The sequence below is a fragment of the Mercenaria mercenaria genome, chromosome 12, assembly GCF_021730395.1.
Source record: "Mercenaria mercenaria strain notata chromosome 12, MADL_Memer_1, whole genome shotgun sequence".
Classification (NCBI taxonomy): domain Eukaryota; kingdom Metazoa; phylum Mollusca; class Bivalvia; order Venerida; family Veneridae; genus Mercenaria; species Mercenaria mercenaria.
In genome coordinates, this window is record NC_069372.1 from 2,571,017 (window position 1) to 2,588,705 (window position 17,689).

Consider the following 17,689-nt stretch of genomic DNA (forward strand, 5'->3'; position numbering starts at 1 on the left):
TCCGCGACCCTAAATGTTTTTATGGCGTTGGATTTTAGGCCTTATATAACATTGTACCTACATACCAATCAGAACGAAAACAACTTGATCAGTCCTAAAGATGATTTTTTGGGATTACATCATGTTTGCTTTGTTCTTATTGTCTATTTACTTCACTTCGACTATGCACTTTTGTGTAGATTTATATCGTTTTACAACGTAGTAAGTTTATTTTTATGCCCCGGCATCTACTGATGCGGGAGGCATATAGTGATTGCCGTCGCCCGTCGTTGTTCGTTGTTCGTCGGTTTTAACCACTTGAACGTTTGTCTTCTGAATACCAACTAGAAACTGAATAAGCAGATGTATCCTGTGACCATTCTCATCTTCAGACAGCATTGACCTCAGTTTGACTTGACTTGAACTTGACCTCGTTTGGACTTTGCTGCTTTGTATCGACAAGATGCACGGGCTCAAGTTTATTGACGCAGCTCCTTGTTTAATCTATTTTGGGAGGCGGTGATTTTGGAACATTGCTATCTTCTACCCGGTCTTGCCAATAAAAAGATGATACAAATGAAGATATCCATCCTAGGTATCTTCTCTAAATCTATCCAACCGCATTACTCAATAAAAATTGGAAATAGATTCAGCATGAATATTTAAAATATATGACATGGGAACATCAACTCTAATGACAATATAAGAATTCTACCATAGATCCAGGCAATAGCGACTATTTCAACAAAGGCGACGATTGGCCCAACCCAGGCCCCTCCATACCAATCAATCCACAGGAATATATAGGCACCTGCCTAAAAAAAGAACTTTGTATTATTATGTGTGTGTGTGTGTGTGTGTGTGTGTGTGTGTGTGTGTGTGTGTGTGTGTTCGGGTTTAACGTCTTTTTCAACAATTGTTCAGTCATATAAACGACAGTGTCTACTTGTAGCAGTGAGCACAATGCCCAACTTTATAGTGCTGCCTCACTGGAATATCACGCCGTAGACACGTGGCAAGATACCCCACCCAGTCACATTATACTGACACCGGACTGGCCAGTCCTAGCACTATCCTCTTAATGCTGAGCGCAAAGCGAGGAAGCTACTAGTACCATATTTTACGTCTTTGGTATGACGCGGCCGAGGATCGAACCCACGACCTCCCGCACTTTATGATCCAAATAGCCAATGAGTCATGACTGACACACATACTTAGCATTCTGTCTTTTCTAAAACACTATTTTTTTTTTAAAACACTTGATAAATTACTAACAGTGAATTTTATTTTTCGTTTATAGCTAACTTGAATTTGATTAAAGTCATATTTGAATACCCTATTTCATTTTATGTCTATGTCACTATTGAACTTCTTAACGCGACGAAACGAAACACGTTTAGATGATATTCCAAATGACAAGTCATAATTTACGTTTAATTAAACAAAGCTGCAGATCCGGGTGATTTCTACATATAGACTTTATTGTGCATTTATACTGGTATAAACCCTTTTTGGATTTCTTGCAAGTCCATGAATTGCACTAGCAATTTTTGTATGATTGCATGAAGTCCCAATGAGGTTTATATAGGTATAAATGCACACAAAAAGTCATATACTTACATTTTAAAAGCAGCTTGCTACAAAAAATAAGTGGTTTGCTTTCCACGAGTACAAGAAAATCAAAATAAATGTCAGGATATCGATCTTTTGATTATCTGAATAGAACAGCCAAAATGACCCACCCATGTTCAATTATAGTTCACCTTCCGATAAAAATACAATTCCTAGTTTTTATTCAAAATACCGTTAAGTCCAATGAAAAATCATATAGTCGTGTCTATTCAACTTTGATCTTTACCATGAGAAAAAATAGTTTTAGTATTAATTTACTGTCTTTTTTTTAAATTTTGGTGTACAATTTTGAAAGACGCCATCTTGTATATTACGTCAGATTGCGCGTGCAATCTCGCGGAAAGGGTTTTCCTTGATATCGTTACGCCAATATTGTGAATAAACGGTTTTTTTTTTCTTTCCACACAAAATGTACAGTTAATGTAAATATTTGCGAATACTAGTGAAGATAAAATTTTCGCGATTTATCCCAATCAACAGAATGTGAAAATACCCATTATTAGTTTTTTTATTATTTCTCAAAACATCAAGGTAATATTAAGAAACTTACCCCAGTACAAAGAAGTAGAGACGGAAGAAATATAACCAGGCTGACCCCAATCAATGCGTAGATTCGGCTTCCAGATTTTGCACGCGGGAATAGGTCGCCAATCAACTGCATGATCATGTCAAAAGGAATAAGCTGTAAAAATATAAATGTTATGATTATTATATGGATACGACGGATGTGATGCACTATGGGTTGTACCATATACAGACAGAGCGTAAACCTTTTTATCTGACCACAGTTCGTCTGCTGCAAAGGAATATGATACATTTTTGCCGGTTTTACTTTGAAATGCTAAAGGGCATTGACGGTAAGCATGCAGTCCCACTACCGTCCACGAACAGGCTCAATCAAACCGAGCTTGCAATAATTTCATTTTTATCGTGTTGGGCGACTTGTGGAGTTTCCACATTTTTATTTTTTTACATTTGAACTAATAATAGTTATTTGTTGTCCTAACAGACATTCTTTTTACTGGAGACTAGAAATCATAACTTTTGAACGTTTGTATTACATGAAAAGTGTGGTATAAAAGTAATAACAACAAAACAAAAAGGTTTTCCGACTACAGATTTCGTATATGTACAGCCTCTTCTCATCTAATTACACCCTGAAATATTGATAAACTGCACGCACTAGAAAAAATATTTCAATGTTTATGTTCCGCAAACTGAAAAACGTTGGAGATGTTTGCATATGTTATATGTAAGTGCGTGTTCTTGTTCTTGACGAAGCTCATAAGACCCTTTATGTCCGGTTCGAAAATGTAGTTTTCCGACAGGAAAATGGTATTCCCGTGTGAACGGTGTGCACCACAGTTTGCAGATTTGTTTTTGTATTGTAACGAAAGTGCCTTTATGTTGAGCTTACAAAAACGCAGGAAGACATTATTACTATTATTCTGGTTTAATTTTACGTGCAAAAATGCCGTATTCAACTTTTAATATCATTGAATGCACAGTATTTGTCTCTGTTATATATCATGCTATCCCTATTTCAATATGAAGTGCAATTGGCGGCTGTGTACCTTGTATGTTTTCATGTTGGACATTCGTCCTTGTTTTTATAATTCGCTCTCCTTCCTTGTTAATTTTCCCACTTCTTCCAATTACTTGTCTTCCCTGTATCAAAAGTTTGCCAGAGTTGTTTTTTTCTTCTTTACTATTACTATCCCATTACCTATGACTGTTTCACGTTTCAAGTATTATATGCTCCCAGTAGGCTAATTGTATACAACTTAACAGTACGCACAAGGAAAAAAGTGTATAATGAAAATAAAATATATAATTTTAAAAATATAAACACTATGGTATATTGGGAGTAAATATGTTTGAACAATCGACTTACTTGCGAGTCAACCCCCGTTAAGAGAACAGACATGAGGAATAAAGATGTCCACAGTTGAGGAACAGGAAATGACGTCAATGCCGTGATGTACGCAACTATCCCTGTCGCCATTCCTGAAACATTTCAGCATGTTAAAAATATGATGTACAGTCCAGTTCACAAAGAAAGTTCAAATGGAGCTAATAAAAATGAAAGCACTTCATTGCAGAAGCGATTTACGAGTTTTAAAATATAGTTAGAGTTTATTTTACTAAAGTATTTCATTCTTTTCGGAATGACTCGTACCATTGTATTTCATTCTTGTCAAAATTGCTCATGACAAAGGTATTCAAAAGCTTAAATCTTCTACGACTTACAAACAAATACTCTGAAAGTGATTAACTTTAAAATTACACATATACATTTTCCAGTCTTTCAGACTTAAAAACAGACTATATCCTTCGAAAATACCTGCATTTATCACTTCTTTCAGACTTAGAAACAGACTATATCCTTCGAAATTACCTGCATTTATCACTTCTTTCAGACTTACAAAACAGACTATACTCTTCAAAATACCTGCATTTATCACTTCTGTGATGTGAACACCATAGGAATGTGCCATATTACCAAGAACACAGAAACAGACCATACCACTAAAAATAGCCATTAGCATGTCTATAATCGGAAGTACGATTGACGTCCTGAAATTTTTAAACAATTCTAAAGTTACAAGGTATCCATGCTACAGCTGTATATGAGACTGTCATTTTTGCTAGTATGTCGCAAGTACCTTAATATACAGTATATCTAACTTCAAGTTTTAAGCAACATTGTGTTTTTTCGTACACAACAGTTTTCATTGAAATGTTTCTACTGCGAATAAAACTATGTCAAAAGGAATGGATATGCAAAGCAACATCTTTTAATGTATACATACCTTAGACAATTGTCTTTAAAGTCTGCATGAGACCCCATCAAGACGATAGCTCCCCAACCAAAGGCCAAGGTGTAGAATGCCATCAGAGTTGCTTCTATCCATACCTACAATTAAGGTAACATAACATCTAGTTTGGTGTTTCTTTCTGCAATACTGATGCACAAAACGCCAAAATGATTAACCGCGATAACTTTATGACAAACTTAACCTACATTCATGTCATTGCTGTCAAACGAAAAGAGTACTGATATACCATGAAGGACGTCAATACACTAAAATACTGATTAACTACCAAGGACGTCAATTCTCCAGAATAGTGACGCCAATTCTCTACAATACTGATATTCTTCGAAGGATAACGATTCTCCAGATTCTCGATATACTTTCAGGGACATCAATTCAACATAATACTGGTACAATACAAACGACGTTAATTCCCCAAGATTATAACATTCGGTCATTGGTTGTAGATGCAGATAGGAATATACGGTTCGAAGGTAACTTGTTTTTGGCGGTAACGAGGCTCTTCCGAGTTACCACAAAAATAGTTACCTCAAGGCGAGGGATAAAAAAAAAGCAAAAATCCAGCACCAAGAATGCAGCCTTCTTAAACAGAAATCCACTTCAGTGCATACATGGACGTGCGCACGACGAAAATACGTACACAAAGACATACACGAAACAAATTACACAGACAATAAGGACCGAAACGAACAATTAGATGAACACAGTGAGGCACCGCCTGGAACGGTCAGTGGCAGAAAACACCAAAAGGGAAACGCTCGTCCATTGATATGACGGAGTTTCCATATTACGGCTGACAGAAATTACCTTAAGCCGTTTCCATTGTTTTAAAACCCTCGTGCCTCCGATACGACAGAACTCTCTGTAATTATCTTTCCAAAATAAGTAATAAATGCATCTAGTCAATTCAAGCAAATATTCAAACACAGTCAGCTAAAATAAGATGACCCTTTTCAAGCATCGAATGTTACAACCAAGAAAAATAATAACCGACTCTGTTGTATATGTGTCTATCTCTGTAAATGTTCTCTGATGTACACTGTTAAAGGAATGCGTTTAAGGCTTGAGGAATCTGTGTACTGCTACAGGTTCATAATTAGGGTGTTTTGCAAAGGAAGTGAGATGCACACTAGGCTGGAATGCCGTCTAAAACGTTCATTTTGGGTGGGGAGAGGATAGGGCGGGAGTGGCAAATGTGCAAGGGGACATAGAAATGTCTTCAGAAAATCAATCAACATTACTTAGCACCAAATGAGAGAGATGTTTAATGGACAAATACTTGATATTCTGTAAAAATGCAATACAGTTCAGCCAGTTATGACAAATGTTTCATTATAAACATTTGCTTACATTTTTCTTCACAAAACAATGAACGTGACAAATTAGAAAGAAGATTATGTTATACATGTAAATCTTACGGAAATTTTAAATTATTTATCATAAATACCTTAGCCTTCAGCATTTTATCAAAGTCTGGATAGAAGAAGTAACGGAGACCATCCCCGGACCCTGGCAACATCAAGGACCGTACAAATATGGCCAGTGTCAGGATAAAAGGTACTGTTGCCGTCACATAGATCACCTGTTAAACAAGAATACTGTATTTCAATACACTGTTTGTACCACATACCATACATTTGTGCGACTATACTTACACTGTATTTCTAAACACGCGTTAGCACCAAAAGAGCTATAAATCTGTTATTTTATATGATTTTGATAATTCTTTCTTACTGGTAATGTAAATAAGGATTCTCCTTTAAAAGTTTTGAAAGTACTTTATGATCTAATGTTGGATAATTTTATACGAAAGAATATAGCACTTGTAATGATATTGTAAGTGGAACTATGAAGTATAAATATATTCTAAACATCTTTAATAATTTTGCCGGAATTTATCATGAAATTTGTTTTAATTGGTATATCAGCCGCACTGATGCACGTGGCCTTTAAAGTAACAATTGTGAATGCCATGTTTGGTAGAACTTTATCAATTTGTAAGTTAGCATGGAAACAAAATATATGTTTATAAATGATTGAAATTTTGTTACTTAGAAACTGAAATTTCACTGGACAAAACATTCACATCTGGAATTTCTACAGAAATTAAATGTCTCTTCATAAAAATAACAATACATTATCTTCGGAATTACTATAAAAAAAATCATGAGTGAATATCTATGATACACTGTATTTTAGAATATGTGAAGAACATAACAGTGGTAATAAATCACAAATGATGACATACCTGACCAGGTTCCTATGGAAGCTCCGAGGTGACAAGTGTGCGTGCTTTTTTTCCCTCATGGCCACGATATACTCTCTTGTGAACGAAATTCTATCCCGTGGTCAAAAGTTAACTATGTCGTGGCCACAAGATACTATCTCCTTCTCATGAGTTAGTTTGTCGTGGTCGCGAGATAAAAAAAACATATACTTGTCATTTCGGATTTACGTATATTCACATAAATAATAAATGTTAATGATATGAAATAAAAATGGAAGAAAAATGTCGGTATGACTTAAAGAAAAAATTCAATAAATCATTTTATAGTGCTTCATATTACAAAGAAATGATGCGATGAAGTTCTATTTTGTTCTACTTTGTATAGGGTGACACAATGAAAAAAAAAGTTTCTTTCTGTACGTTTAAGTTTGCTCCAGATTCAAGCTACGTATAAACGATATAAAGAGATAAAGAGATGAGAATATAATACTTGCTTTTTACTACATATAACCGATAAACACCAGCGGGGATTATGTTGAAAAGGGGAAGAGGGAATTGTAATGTAACGTTTTGTTAACGTCTATAGCGTCGTATGTGCTCCGGTTGTTGCGTGATAGGTCTTTTGATTCTTATACATTTATGTTTCAAAATAGTAAATATTGTCCAGCTGATTTCTTTGTTTTAACCAGTATTATGAAAGTTATTTAACAATACCGCGAACTTCTGGGGCTCCCCTCGTATATGATGGTACGCCAGATTAGTGCTGAACTCCAAGATAGTATGCATGAGTACATGAGTCCTTATATAAATAGTGGTTTCATAGTTTGTACATGTACTACTGACCGGTCCGTCAAGGCACGACTTATATGACAACAGAATGTGTGTGCGCCTTTTATATCTTGAGCAATGAAAAGGGTCCAATCCGCTAAGGTGACCATATCTTAGACTAGCTGACAAACAATGCTGAACGTCCTTTGTTAAAGCGTATAGCTGGTAAGACCTATATATCTCGTATATAATTTTTTTCTCTGGCTACCTCATCTAAATGATTTTGGTTGTTAAAGTTCCCGTTAGAAGATGTCTTTGAATCAACAACTTACGGGTCCTATCGCATAGATGGTCAGCCTATGTTTTCTTATTTGTAGCTGCAACTTAGTATATTTGCCCAGACTCCTGGATATGCTGTCATATATAGCATTCAACTATCATATAGGTATAACCACGATGCCTTGGCTGTACTTCGCCAGTAACGCTGAACCTCGTCTGTAAGCTGGAACTCTCCTAATGTCTCAGTAGATTACCATGCTATATGTCTGTGTCTACATCAATCGCTGGATACAGAATGAACTCCCTTCAGTCAGTAGTGTTTAAATTAAATAAGGGTCCATTTGGCCATAACAGCCACAGTATAACATTACGCTATGTAAGAGTACGGACCCCCGGCATGTTACCAGGCACGTCGTTAAAGAGAATTTTTGAAGCCAAATGGTGAAGAGAATTTACCTGTACGCAATTTCCATAGAGTATAAGCCAAGCATTCCAAATAATTTTCAAGGCAAACGCGGGTTACTGTCACGGCCAATGAGACCTAAACGACAGAGACTCGAAAGACGTGGTCGCTGCTGAATATACGAAAGGAAAGCAAAGGCGCCCTAACAAGGGCGGTCGGAGCCGCAAGTGCTAGCTGTTGCTGTCGCTGGTGGTCGCTGTTCGTAATGTACCCCACCACTCCCGCACCCAAGCTCGGTGGCTTCTCTGCTGACCATCATTGCTGCATGCCGTCAGACCGTCAACCAAGAAGATGTCCTTCCTTCACACAGACGGTCCCTTCTCAGGGCCACTCCCGCCGGTTTCAGTCAAGACACTGAAAAGGGCCAATATAATTTTGGCCTAGTTCCGTCAATGTCCTGTGCCTTCTCAAGACGTGCACTCACCGGCGGGTCGGAGAAAAATAAACTCCCTGTCTGTCTGTCTGTCTGTCTGTATTTAAGTTTAATTAGGGTCCATCCGCCCTTTCAGGCACAGTATAGCATTTAGCTATGTAGAGTATAGAACCCCAACATGTCACCAGGCATGCCATTAAAGATAATGTTTGAAGCCAAAATGGTGAAGAAAATTTACCTCTACGTAATTTCCGTAGGGAATAAGCCAAAACGTCCAAATAATTTTGAAGCCAAAGTGGGTCACTGTCACGGCCAATGAGACCATAAACGACAGAGACCCGAGACGTGGTTGCAGAAAATAGAGAAGGTAGGTGGCAAGCTCGCCCTTTCAAGGCATGATGCTGGCTGGTCCCTCGTTGCTGGTGTTGATGTCCCTCCTCCCTCTCTCCCCTCCCCCCCCCACCCCCACGTTGAGAGTAGTGCTTGAGAAGCTTGGGGTCTTATCCGTATGCCGTCTGGTGAACCGAACTGAAAGATCTTCTGTTCGGTCTAAACATCCGTGCCACTCGGAGTGTCCCTAAAAGTCTTCTACTGCATCGTTCGTCGTTGCTTGTGTTGCCGTCTATCGCCATACAGGAGTTCCATAAGTACCAAACGAGTTGATGGAGCCGGGTGACCGAAGCCTTTTTGTGATAAAGTATCGAAGTACAGTGATGGCTCACCCGTGCAAAATCGCTGACAGTCTGTTATGGCCCATCCTCGTCGTCCCATTCCTTTTCAGAGCCACTCCCTCCGGTCTTAGTCGGGACACCGACGGTTGCACCTCAATATACTTATGGTCTACATCTGTCGATGCCCTGTGCCTTCTTCGCAACGTGCATGATCCGGAGGATAGAAGAAGAATGAACTCCCTGTCATCCTTCTACCTATTTATACTTTTGCAGAAGAGCGCTTTGATTGGTGCTATTTATAGAACTCGTTTCTGATTGTTCCAAAATCGTAAATGGCACATGTATTTATAACGAGATCTTGCTCTAACAAATAGTTGGTTCCCTTTAACTATTGTATAAAACTTAATGTATGATGCTGGGATTCAGCTATCACTGTAATTAACAAACATCAGCCATAAGTGACCCAATTTCTATTATTAACAGCAATTCAACCATAATTATAGCAATGATAGAACGTAAAGGGAGTCGAGCACTATTTGTGCTAATGTGTTACGTTATCAACTTATCAAATATACAAATTATTTTGACATTGTCTATAGTCCAACACTAATTTTGCTGAGCTAATGTCAAACAATGAAGGAAAAAATATGAAAACTTATTTCTGACGTTATGCTATAAAACACTTCGGACCTCGGGCAATAGTTTTGACTATTGACTTGCACTCCATTCAATAAATGAATACTCGTGTTTATACAAGAATGTATGGAACCTGTTCAAAAAAACTAACAAATAAGTTTGACATGTCATGAATAAGTATACAAATTAAAGCTACAAACACTTTTATGAGGATAACAAAGCTCGCATTCAAATAAAGGTATACACAAGTGATTGGAATCCGTCGATTGTCTACATACCATAATGGACGGATCGTCAATTAAAATCACTTGCAACCAAAATTGGTTAATTTAAAGCAGATTTTTGGATAGTGTATAATGCAATAACTCCTGTTTATGCTTATTAAAATTCTCCCTAATAAACATAATTCTGCATGTACTTTGTTACTAAGTATAACACTTCTTACCTTATCAGCATATGCTTGTGAAACACTTAATATAAAAAATGGGCATTGTTTTGGCATAATATCTCATCAGAAATAAGAATCATGAATCGTTTATTTCTCATGTAGCAAACTTCAACTTCGAGATATTTATTTAAGTAAATGTCTAAATTTAAGTCAGAAAAGGTCCTGAACAATAAAAAAAGTCTTCAAAATGACGGTGTACCTTTTCAATTGATTTGATACTCTTTACGCTGCCCAGAAGTATAACGAGTCGAAAGAGAAACATGTACAGAAAGTATCGCAAAATAACGGGATTAAAATCCGATACTCCGGAAGAGAGTTGTAGAACTTGGTACCTGAAACGGGATAAGGTATAAATAAAGAAGGCAAGACTTGTTATAAATGTTAAATATTTCGGTGAACAAAGCAGTTTTCAAACAAGTTAAAGCATAGCTAAAGTTCCTTCTAGGACACATCTATATAAATATAACGATCATCTTGCAATGTCTGTTTTAAAGGTCCATTACTAAGGGAAAGTGAGTTGGCAATTTTTTTCATAGCCAGTGCATAGACTTCTGCAAGACACTAAATAATGAAGATTGGCAGGTCAAAATTTACAGAAGGTCTTTGGAACTCAAAGAAATGTATGTGTATTATGTTGAAATTTCAATGAATCGACAGAATGACCCCCCAGGTCTTTTTAACTTTCTTCATACTTCATAGAAAAATAATTGTACATATACTGCGATTTATTTCGAATTTCTACATACCAACTTTCATTTTCCAATAAAATGAAATAGTTTCTGTGCTTTTTAAAAGAAATTAAAATGTTCACTTTCCTTAGTATTGGACCTTTAAATATTGGTCATCAGTGTGTGGACCCCAGGATCGGACACAAGGACAAGGTCATTCTATCTTATTGACATTCCGTATCCCTCCGGAAGCGCCCCCCGGGGCCGTTACGTTTTGCACCAAGAATGCGTTTAATTCTGTACAAAAATACGAAAAAGCTAATACACGTTTATCCGTAAGTGTCCTACTGACCGGGTAACAAATTTGGTGGCAAGTTTGGAGGGGGAGTGGGGGTGTATGTCACGGTACGGACTTGGTCACGTAAGGGTAGAATATGTGTCAGGCAGCCGCTTAGCTCAGTCGGTAGAGCACTCGCCCTGTAAGCGAGGGGTCCCGGGTTCGAGCCCCGGACTGATTGCATATTTTCCTCACCCTGTGACATTTGGCGCCCAACGTGGGGCCGTGACGGCATTACACTGGTTAGTCTCCGACACCTGTAATTGCTTATATATAAAGTACCCGCTGAATGTCGAGGACGAATTTCAAAATGCTGGGGAAATATGTAACGGTTTAGAACTTGAATACTAAAACGGGGAGAAAATGTGTAGGCGGCCGGATAGCTCAGTCGGTAGAGCATCGGAACGGTATTTTGAGGCCCCGGGTTCGAGTCCTGGTCTGGCTGCACATTTTGCTCACCCTGTGACACTGAAAAAGAACTGTGTTGTTTTATACAGCCTAAAATGTCAAGTCCGTTATTTTCAAAGTATTTACGCTAATGTAAGTTGTTAAATCCAACAACAAATTAAATCAGTTACCACTTTCAGTTGAGTAAATACGGCAATAAAGAAAACACCGGCTATACACATTGACCCGGTCAGTCCATGTAGTGTACCATTCGATGTCTGAATTTGTTGGGCACAATTAGAGGGTCGCAATGGGGTTTGTTTTCACATATTGACCATGCGATGGTAACCACGTATGTTAACCTTCGTGACAAATAAGATTATTGGCATGTTTCAACAAAGCCACTTTTCCATGCTCGGGTTTAGTAATATGTAATCCGCAGAGCGCATTCAGCCAGAAAGTCGCCTCAGTTAGGAAAGAATAATTTAAACGTCAGAGGTTATTTCTAAATTCACGGAGTTGATTGGCCAGCCTGTAATGACAACAGCTTTCGAGGTCAGTTGCTCAGTCAAGTGTGACTTACCGATTCTAAGTGTTCCTTCTCAAGAAAAGAAACAATGAGCTTCACGTTTATAAGAATCTACTAAATCTTTAGGATCAGGCGAAAAGCGACAGTTTCAGTATAATTGTATATCATTATGCAACGTTTCTTGTCATATATTGGCTTGAACAGTTCATATGGCGAAATTCTTCAAAGTCATATATAATATTCGAAGAAAATCATCGCCTTTCTTCAGGATTTCTTGCAAAATAAGAAATTCAAAGAAAACATAATTTTGATGTTATTCAAATAATTCAATTCTAAATAAATATTATGGATACACGAACGTTGTTTCACGTCCACCGAATGAAAAAGGTACAATTAACGCAATTCGTGAGCCCTCATTGGGACCTATAGCAGTTGTAAGTATCGATTTCAAAACATACATTCTAAGTAAACACAATGCCTACTTTTTTACCTAGTTTGTATATGTTAATTAGGGTATCAGATTGAAGAAAAAGAACAAAATAAGCCTACTTACTGCCAAAACTCTTCCACAGCTGACATGGGTGTCCCTGATACATTGGCAAGTCCTGAAATGTTTGTAGTCCATGACATTTGGCTCGATTGTTCCATAACAGTAAAAGCGCTTGTAGTAATGTCATAACTGCTCACATTGGACGGAATGTTTGGTGATACGCCTGTATCAGTTTCATTGTCGACGCTTATCAAAGCATTGTTGTCTCTACAGAAAGGTGTATTCCATTCGTTCCTGCAGTGACTCCATGGAACGGGATTTTGGAAGGCATGTATGATAAATTCCACCATCCAGCAACGGAAGATGCTCATTCCTACCATGTAGATTACATTTCCAGCGCTTACCGTGACACCGACGCCTGCAAAAGTCAGTATATTCAACGAATATGACTGTGCAATGATCAAGTTGTCAAGGTAACTTTTATGTCACTTTATCTTTACTCCATATAAATGGACTGAGTAAATTCTGGAATCTAAAATTGCCCTTTGGTCCTTTAAAAGAACCACACACGGAAATATTATAGTTTGCCGAGAACACTGGCGAATATCAGGCGAATATGCCGAGAACACTTTTGATACAATTGATACATGTTCGCGGGATGTTCGTTTGATGTTCACTTTTCACATGCAAATTAAATTTGCCGCGAACAAGTTGCCGCGAACTTCCCACGTACAAGTAGCTGTGAGCTTCCCGCGAACAAGTTGCTGCGATCATCTCGCGAACTAGTTGCTGCGAACATGCCGCGAACTAGCTGAAAACCATGACTACCAAGCAAAACCTGGCCAGAAATTGCCCACAAAATAGCATGCACAGGAAAGGTGCTAAAACAAATAAATTAATAGAAATCAGGGATATAAATCTATTGAATAAACTTCAGCACTGAGCCTTTAACAAATTCAAATTGTCACTGTCTGAATATGATATTTAATGATAAAATATGTATGAATTTTAACTTTAAATAACTGTGTCTCAGTGCATATATTCATTTCATCCCAATGTTTTTCTTCACACTGCTTATAAATTTTATGTACAACTATAAACCTGTCATAGTTTTACTTCAAACTTTTAAAGCTAAAATTGTCATTTTCATATTTTCTTTTAGATAATCTGATTCAGCTCTGCAAAAGTTTTAGCATCTATTTCATGTTCATTTCTTCATGTTTATTCAAACATATGAGTATAGACATTAAACATAAACTTTCTGACAACATTATCACAAATAAGAATATATTCCTATCATCCTCTAAGAATCACCATTCACATTTGAAAAATGTCCGTAATGCATACAGATTTCCCTCTAAACATATCCAAAATATCTGGTTGCAATTAACTTATCAGGCTCATGCTGTGACCTAACAGAAAATGTTACAAATTAATTGATCTACAATTACCTGCTCTTATCAAAGCTTTTCATGAACAGTTTACCAAAATATTACAATCTTCTAAGTCCTTCTCGCGATCATGCCGCCATCATTGGTCTTCCTGCGAATATCCCGCGAACTAGTATAAAATCAATCGCGGCATGAACACGGGTAGTAGTGAATATCCCGCGAATACTTCCTGCGAATAGGTATGTTCGCGGCATGTTCGCATCTTTTTGACCATTTTTCAAAAGGAGTTTAGAGAATGCACAAATACAACCGGATCGATATTACGTATCCGTAATTATAATACAAAGTCAACGCATACGTGTGATGTAAACCTAGAAAAACTTACCTCTAAATAAAGGGTTTGCGTCCCAGATTTGGTATGGCCCTTTTCCGGAAAATTTTCCAATCGAGTATTCCAGGAAATACAATGGGATTCCACAAACAAATACCATTATGACGAATGGTATGAGAAAAGCTCCTGAAAATGAATGCAATTCCTTTTAATCGAGTGTTCATCTTGAGGACAACCGCCCACAAATAAACTGAAGGTACGACTGTTAAATGAATTATGTCTATTTTTATGTAATTACTTCCCCTGATTTATGTCAATGGACGTGAGAAGGTTCCTCGTGCGAAAATAATTTAAAGCTTTACAAAACAATTTCTTAATTCATTTATATCACCGCTTTGTACTTTCTATGTATTTTCATGCAGTAGAAATGAAATAAATGACGCATATCTTCATATATCTAAATCAAATGTTTTATACTAATTTATAGGAAACATGCAAATTGTAAAGAAACAACGATTACATGAAATTATATAATTACCTCCTCCGTTCCTGTATGCCAAAAATGGAAATCTCCATATATCTGACAGTCCTGCGGAATATCCAAATAATGTCAAATAAGTGCTACATGTAGATGAAAACTTATTTTCTTTGGAAGAAGACATAAACGTCGTTTCTGACATTTTCTCCACTACTGATTTTCTATAAGTCGATCTTTCTCCGCCGAAAGATGAACAAAGTTTCTATAAGTTAATATTTACATACTACTGATTTTATGCAATTATGATATGCTCCAGATATATTGAAAGAAAAACAACATTTACATATTATGAATACATGTCATACAACTCCCATACAAATTGTATCCTGTCAATGCACCATTAACTTTTACACTTTACCTGTGTTTAACTGATGTCAATATGAACTAGAAATGTGTCCATGGGACACAGATGCCCCCACTACATGATAAAGGACATAAATATTTTCCTAGGTCAGGGGCCATAACTCCTACAATACTGAATGAATCCGGACGCGAAACCCCAGGTGCACAACCGCAAATGCTGACCAACATTCCTTTAAACTTTGGTGACTCTAGGTCAAATACTTTGGAGCTACGCGCGACACAACATTAAAATGACCAATTTTTAACTAAGTCAGGGGCCATAACTCCTACATGACTGAATGAATCCGGACGCGAAACCCCAGGTGCACAACTGCACATGCTGACCAACATTCCTGTAAACTTTGATGACTCTAGGTCAAATACTTTTGGAGCTACGCGCGACACAACATTAAAATGATCAATTTTTAACTAAGTCAGGGGCCATAACTCCTACACGACTGAGTGAATCTGGACGCGAAACCCCAGGTGCACAACTGCACATGCTGACCAACATTCCTGTAAACTTTGGTGACTCTAGGTCAAATACTTTTGGAGCTACGTGCGACACAACATTAAAATGACCAATTTTTTACTAAGTCAGGGGCCATAACTACTACACAACTGAATGAATCCGGACGCAAAACCCCAGGTGCACAACTACACATGCTGACCAACATTCCTGTAAAGTTTTGTGACTCTAGGTCAAATAATTTTGGAGCTAGGCGCGACACAACATTAAAATGACCAATTTTTACAAAGTCAGGGACCACAACTCCTACACGACTGAATGAACCCGGACGCGAAACCCTAGGTGCACAACTACAAATGCTGATCAACATTCCTGTAAAGTTTTGTGACTCTACGTCAAGTACTTTTGGAGCTACGCGCGACACAACATTCTCGGAAGGACGGACGGACGGAAGGGCGGTCGGACACGGACAAGGGCAAATCTATATGCCCCCCCCCCCCCCCCCCCCCAAAAAAAAAAAGTGGGGGCATAAAAAAAAAAAATACTGCTTTTTCCAGTTTTAATTTGAGACAGAATTTAGATGTACTGATAAGGATTTTGTGAATAAGGGGAAGAATGTTTACTTTTTATTTTTATTAGTTTTAATTATTTTATTTTATTTTTTGGTTGTCAAGGAAAAATATGGATAGGTTTAGTTGACCAGTTCCACATTGGCCCACCCATCAATGAGATACGCCAATGTATAACAAATTAAATTTATGTTTATACAGGATACCAATACTTAAAGACGCGCCACATAATAACTGTATTCTTCTTTCGTATTTCCATGATGGTAATTATACATGATTAGAAATATAGGTATCCGGTTACAAACTGACTGTGACATATATCAGATCAAAACAATGTCTTGAATATTTTTTTATCATTTATTGATTGAATGTAGGCAATATGTACAGTATGTTTTGGCATTGCACAACTTTAAATGAAATTAAGGGTGGTAATTTGCGCTAATTTGTTATATAAATGTTTGTACGAGATCCCTTACGAGAGATCCCTCACGACTTTTTATTTTAACAAACATGACCTTTGACAGGAATGCGGAAAGCTAAATAGACAGAAAGGCAGATCTGCGATTCTGAAAGAAGATGTAAAAGAATATACTTAATGGGATGTACATGCATGTAAACTGTTTGATAACATCAATTTGCAATTTGTTACATGACGTCAATTAACCATGTAAAACGGTTAAAAATATCTACACTTTTCCCAAGCCCGCCCGCTTAGCTCAGTAGGTAGAGCGTTGGTCTACGGATCGCGGGATCGTGAGTTCGATCCTCGGACGGGGTGTATGTTCTCCGTGACTATTTGATAAACGACACTGTGTCTAAAATCATTAGTCCTCCACCTCTGATTCATGTCGGGAAGTTGGCAGTTACTTGCGGAGAACAGGTTTGTACTGGTACAGAATCCAGGAACACTGGTTAGGTTAACTGCCCGCCGTTACATGACTGAAATACTGTTGAAAAACGGCATTAAACCCAACACAAACAAAACACTTTTCCCGCGCCCCTTTTCGGACTTGAAACCATCATCATCATTTTAATGTACAGTCCTATCTTAAAAGTATCATAGAATGCAACAAACCAAAATAATAGCAGCAGACTCGGTTTGTTTGAATCTGTTCATGAGAAGTAAAGGAAAGTGGCTACTGTGCTGTTGCACGCTTACGCTCACCCCCCCCCCCCCCCACCCCACTCCACACACACACACACACACACACACACACACACACACACACACACACGCTAGCACCGACTTAAGTGGAATTCTATTACAGAGACTTGAATGGACTCTACGATCCCAAAGGACCAGACAGTATAACAACACGGATTCA

The 17,689-nt window shown here is 37.7% G+C and overlaps 1 protein-coding gene across 1 annotated transcript; it reads right to left on the reverse strand.

Moving 5' to 3' along the window:
- Positions 1–527: 527 nt before the first annotated feature.
- Positions 528–15,230, reverse strand: LOC123534393 (sodium- and chloride-dependent neutral and basic amino acid transporter B(0+)-like). The gene is made up of 10 exons (XM_053518977.1): positions 14,985–15,230; positions 14,501–14,632; positions 12,788–13,142; positions 10,513–10,645; positions 5,896–6,030; positions 4,425–4,528; positions 4,064–4,188; positions 3,506–3,618; positions 2,162–2,293; positions 528–794 (listed from the first exon to the last, which is right to left on the reverse strand). The coding sequence occupies exons 1-10, from the start codon at positions 15,124–15,126 to the stop codon at positions 642–644; spliced, it is 1,524 nt and encodes a 507-aa protein (XP_053374952.1). The 5' UTR covers positions 15,127–15,230; the 3' UTR covers positions 528–641.
- Between the last annotated feature and the right edge of the window lie 2,459 nt (positions 15,231–17,689).

Bases quoted from the DNA above. Each gene is read 5' to 3' on its own strand.
- LOC123534393 (XM_053518977.1), bottom strand. From the start codon at position 15,126: ATGTCAGAAACGACGTTTATGTCTTCTTCCAAAGAAAATAAGTTTTCA. The intron at 10,646-12,787 runs GTAAGTAGGCTT...ATCCCGTTTCAG, and splicing joins GCTGTGGAAGAGTTTTGGCA to GTACCAAGTTCTACAACTCT. The intron at 2,294-3,505 runs GTAAGTCGATTG...ATATTTTTACAG, and splicing joins TAACGGGGGTTGACTCGCAA to CTTATTCCTTTTGACATGAT.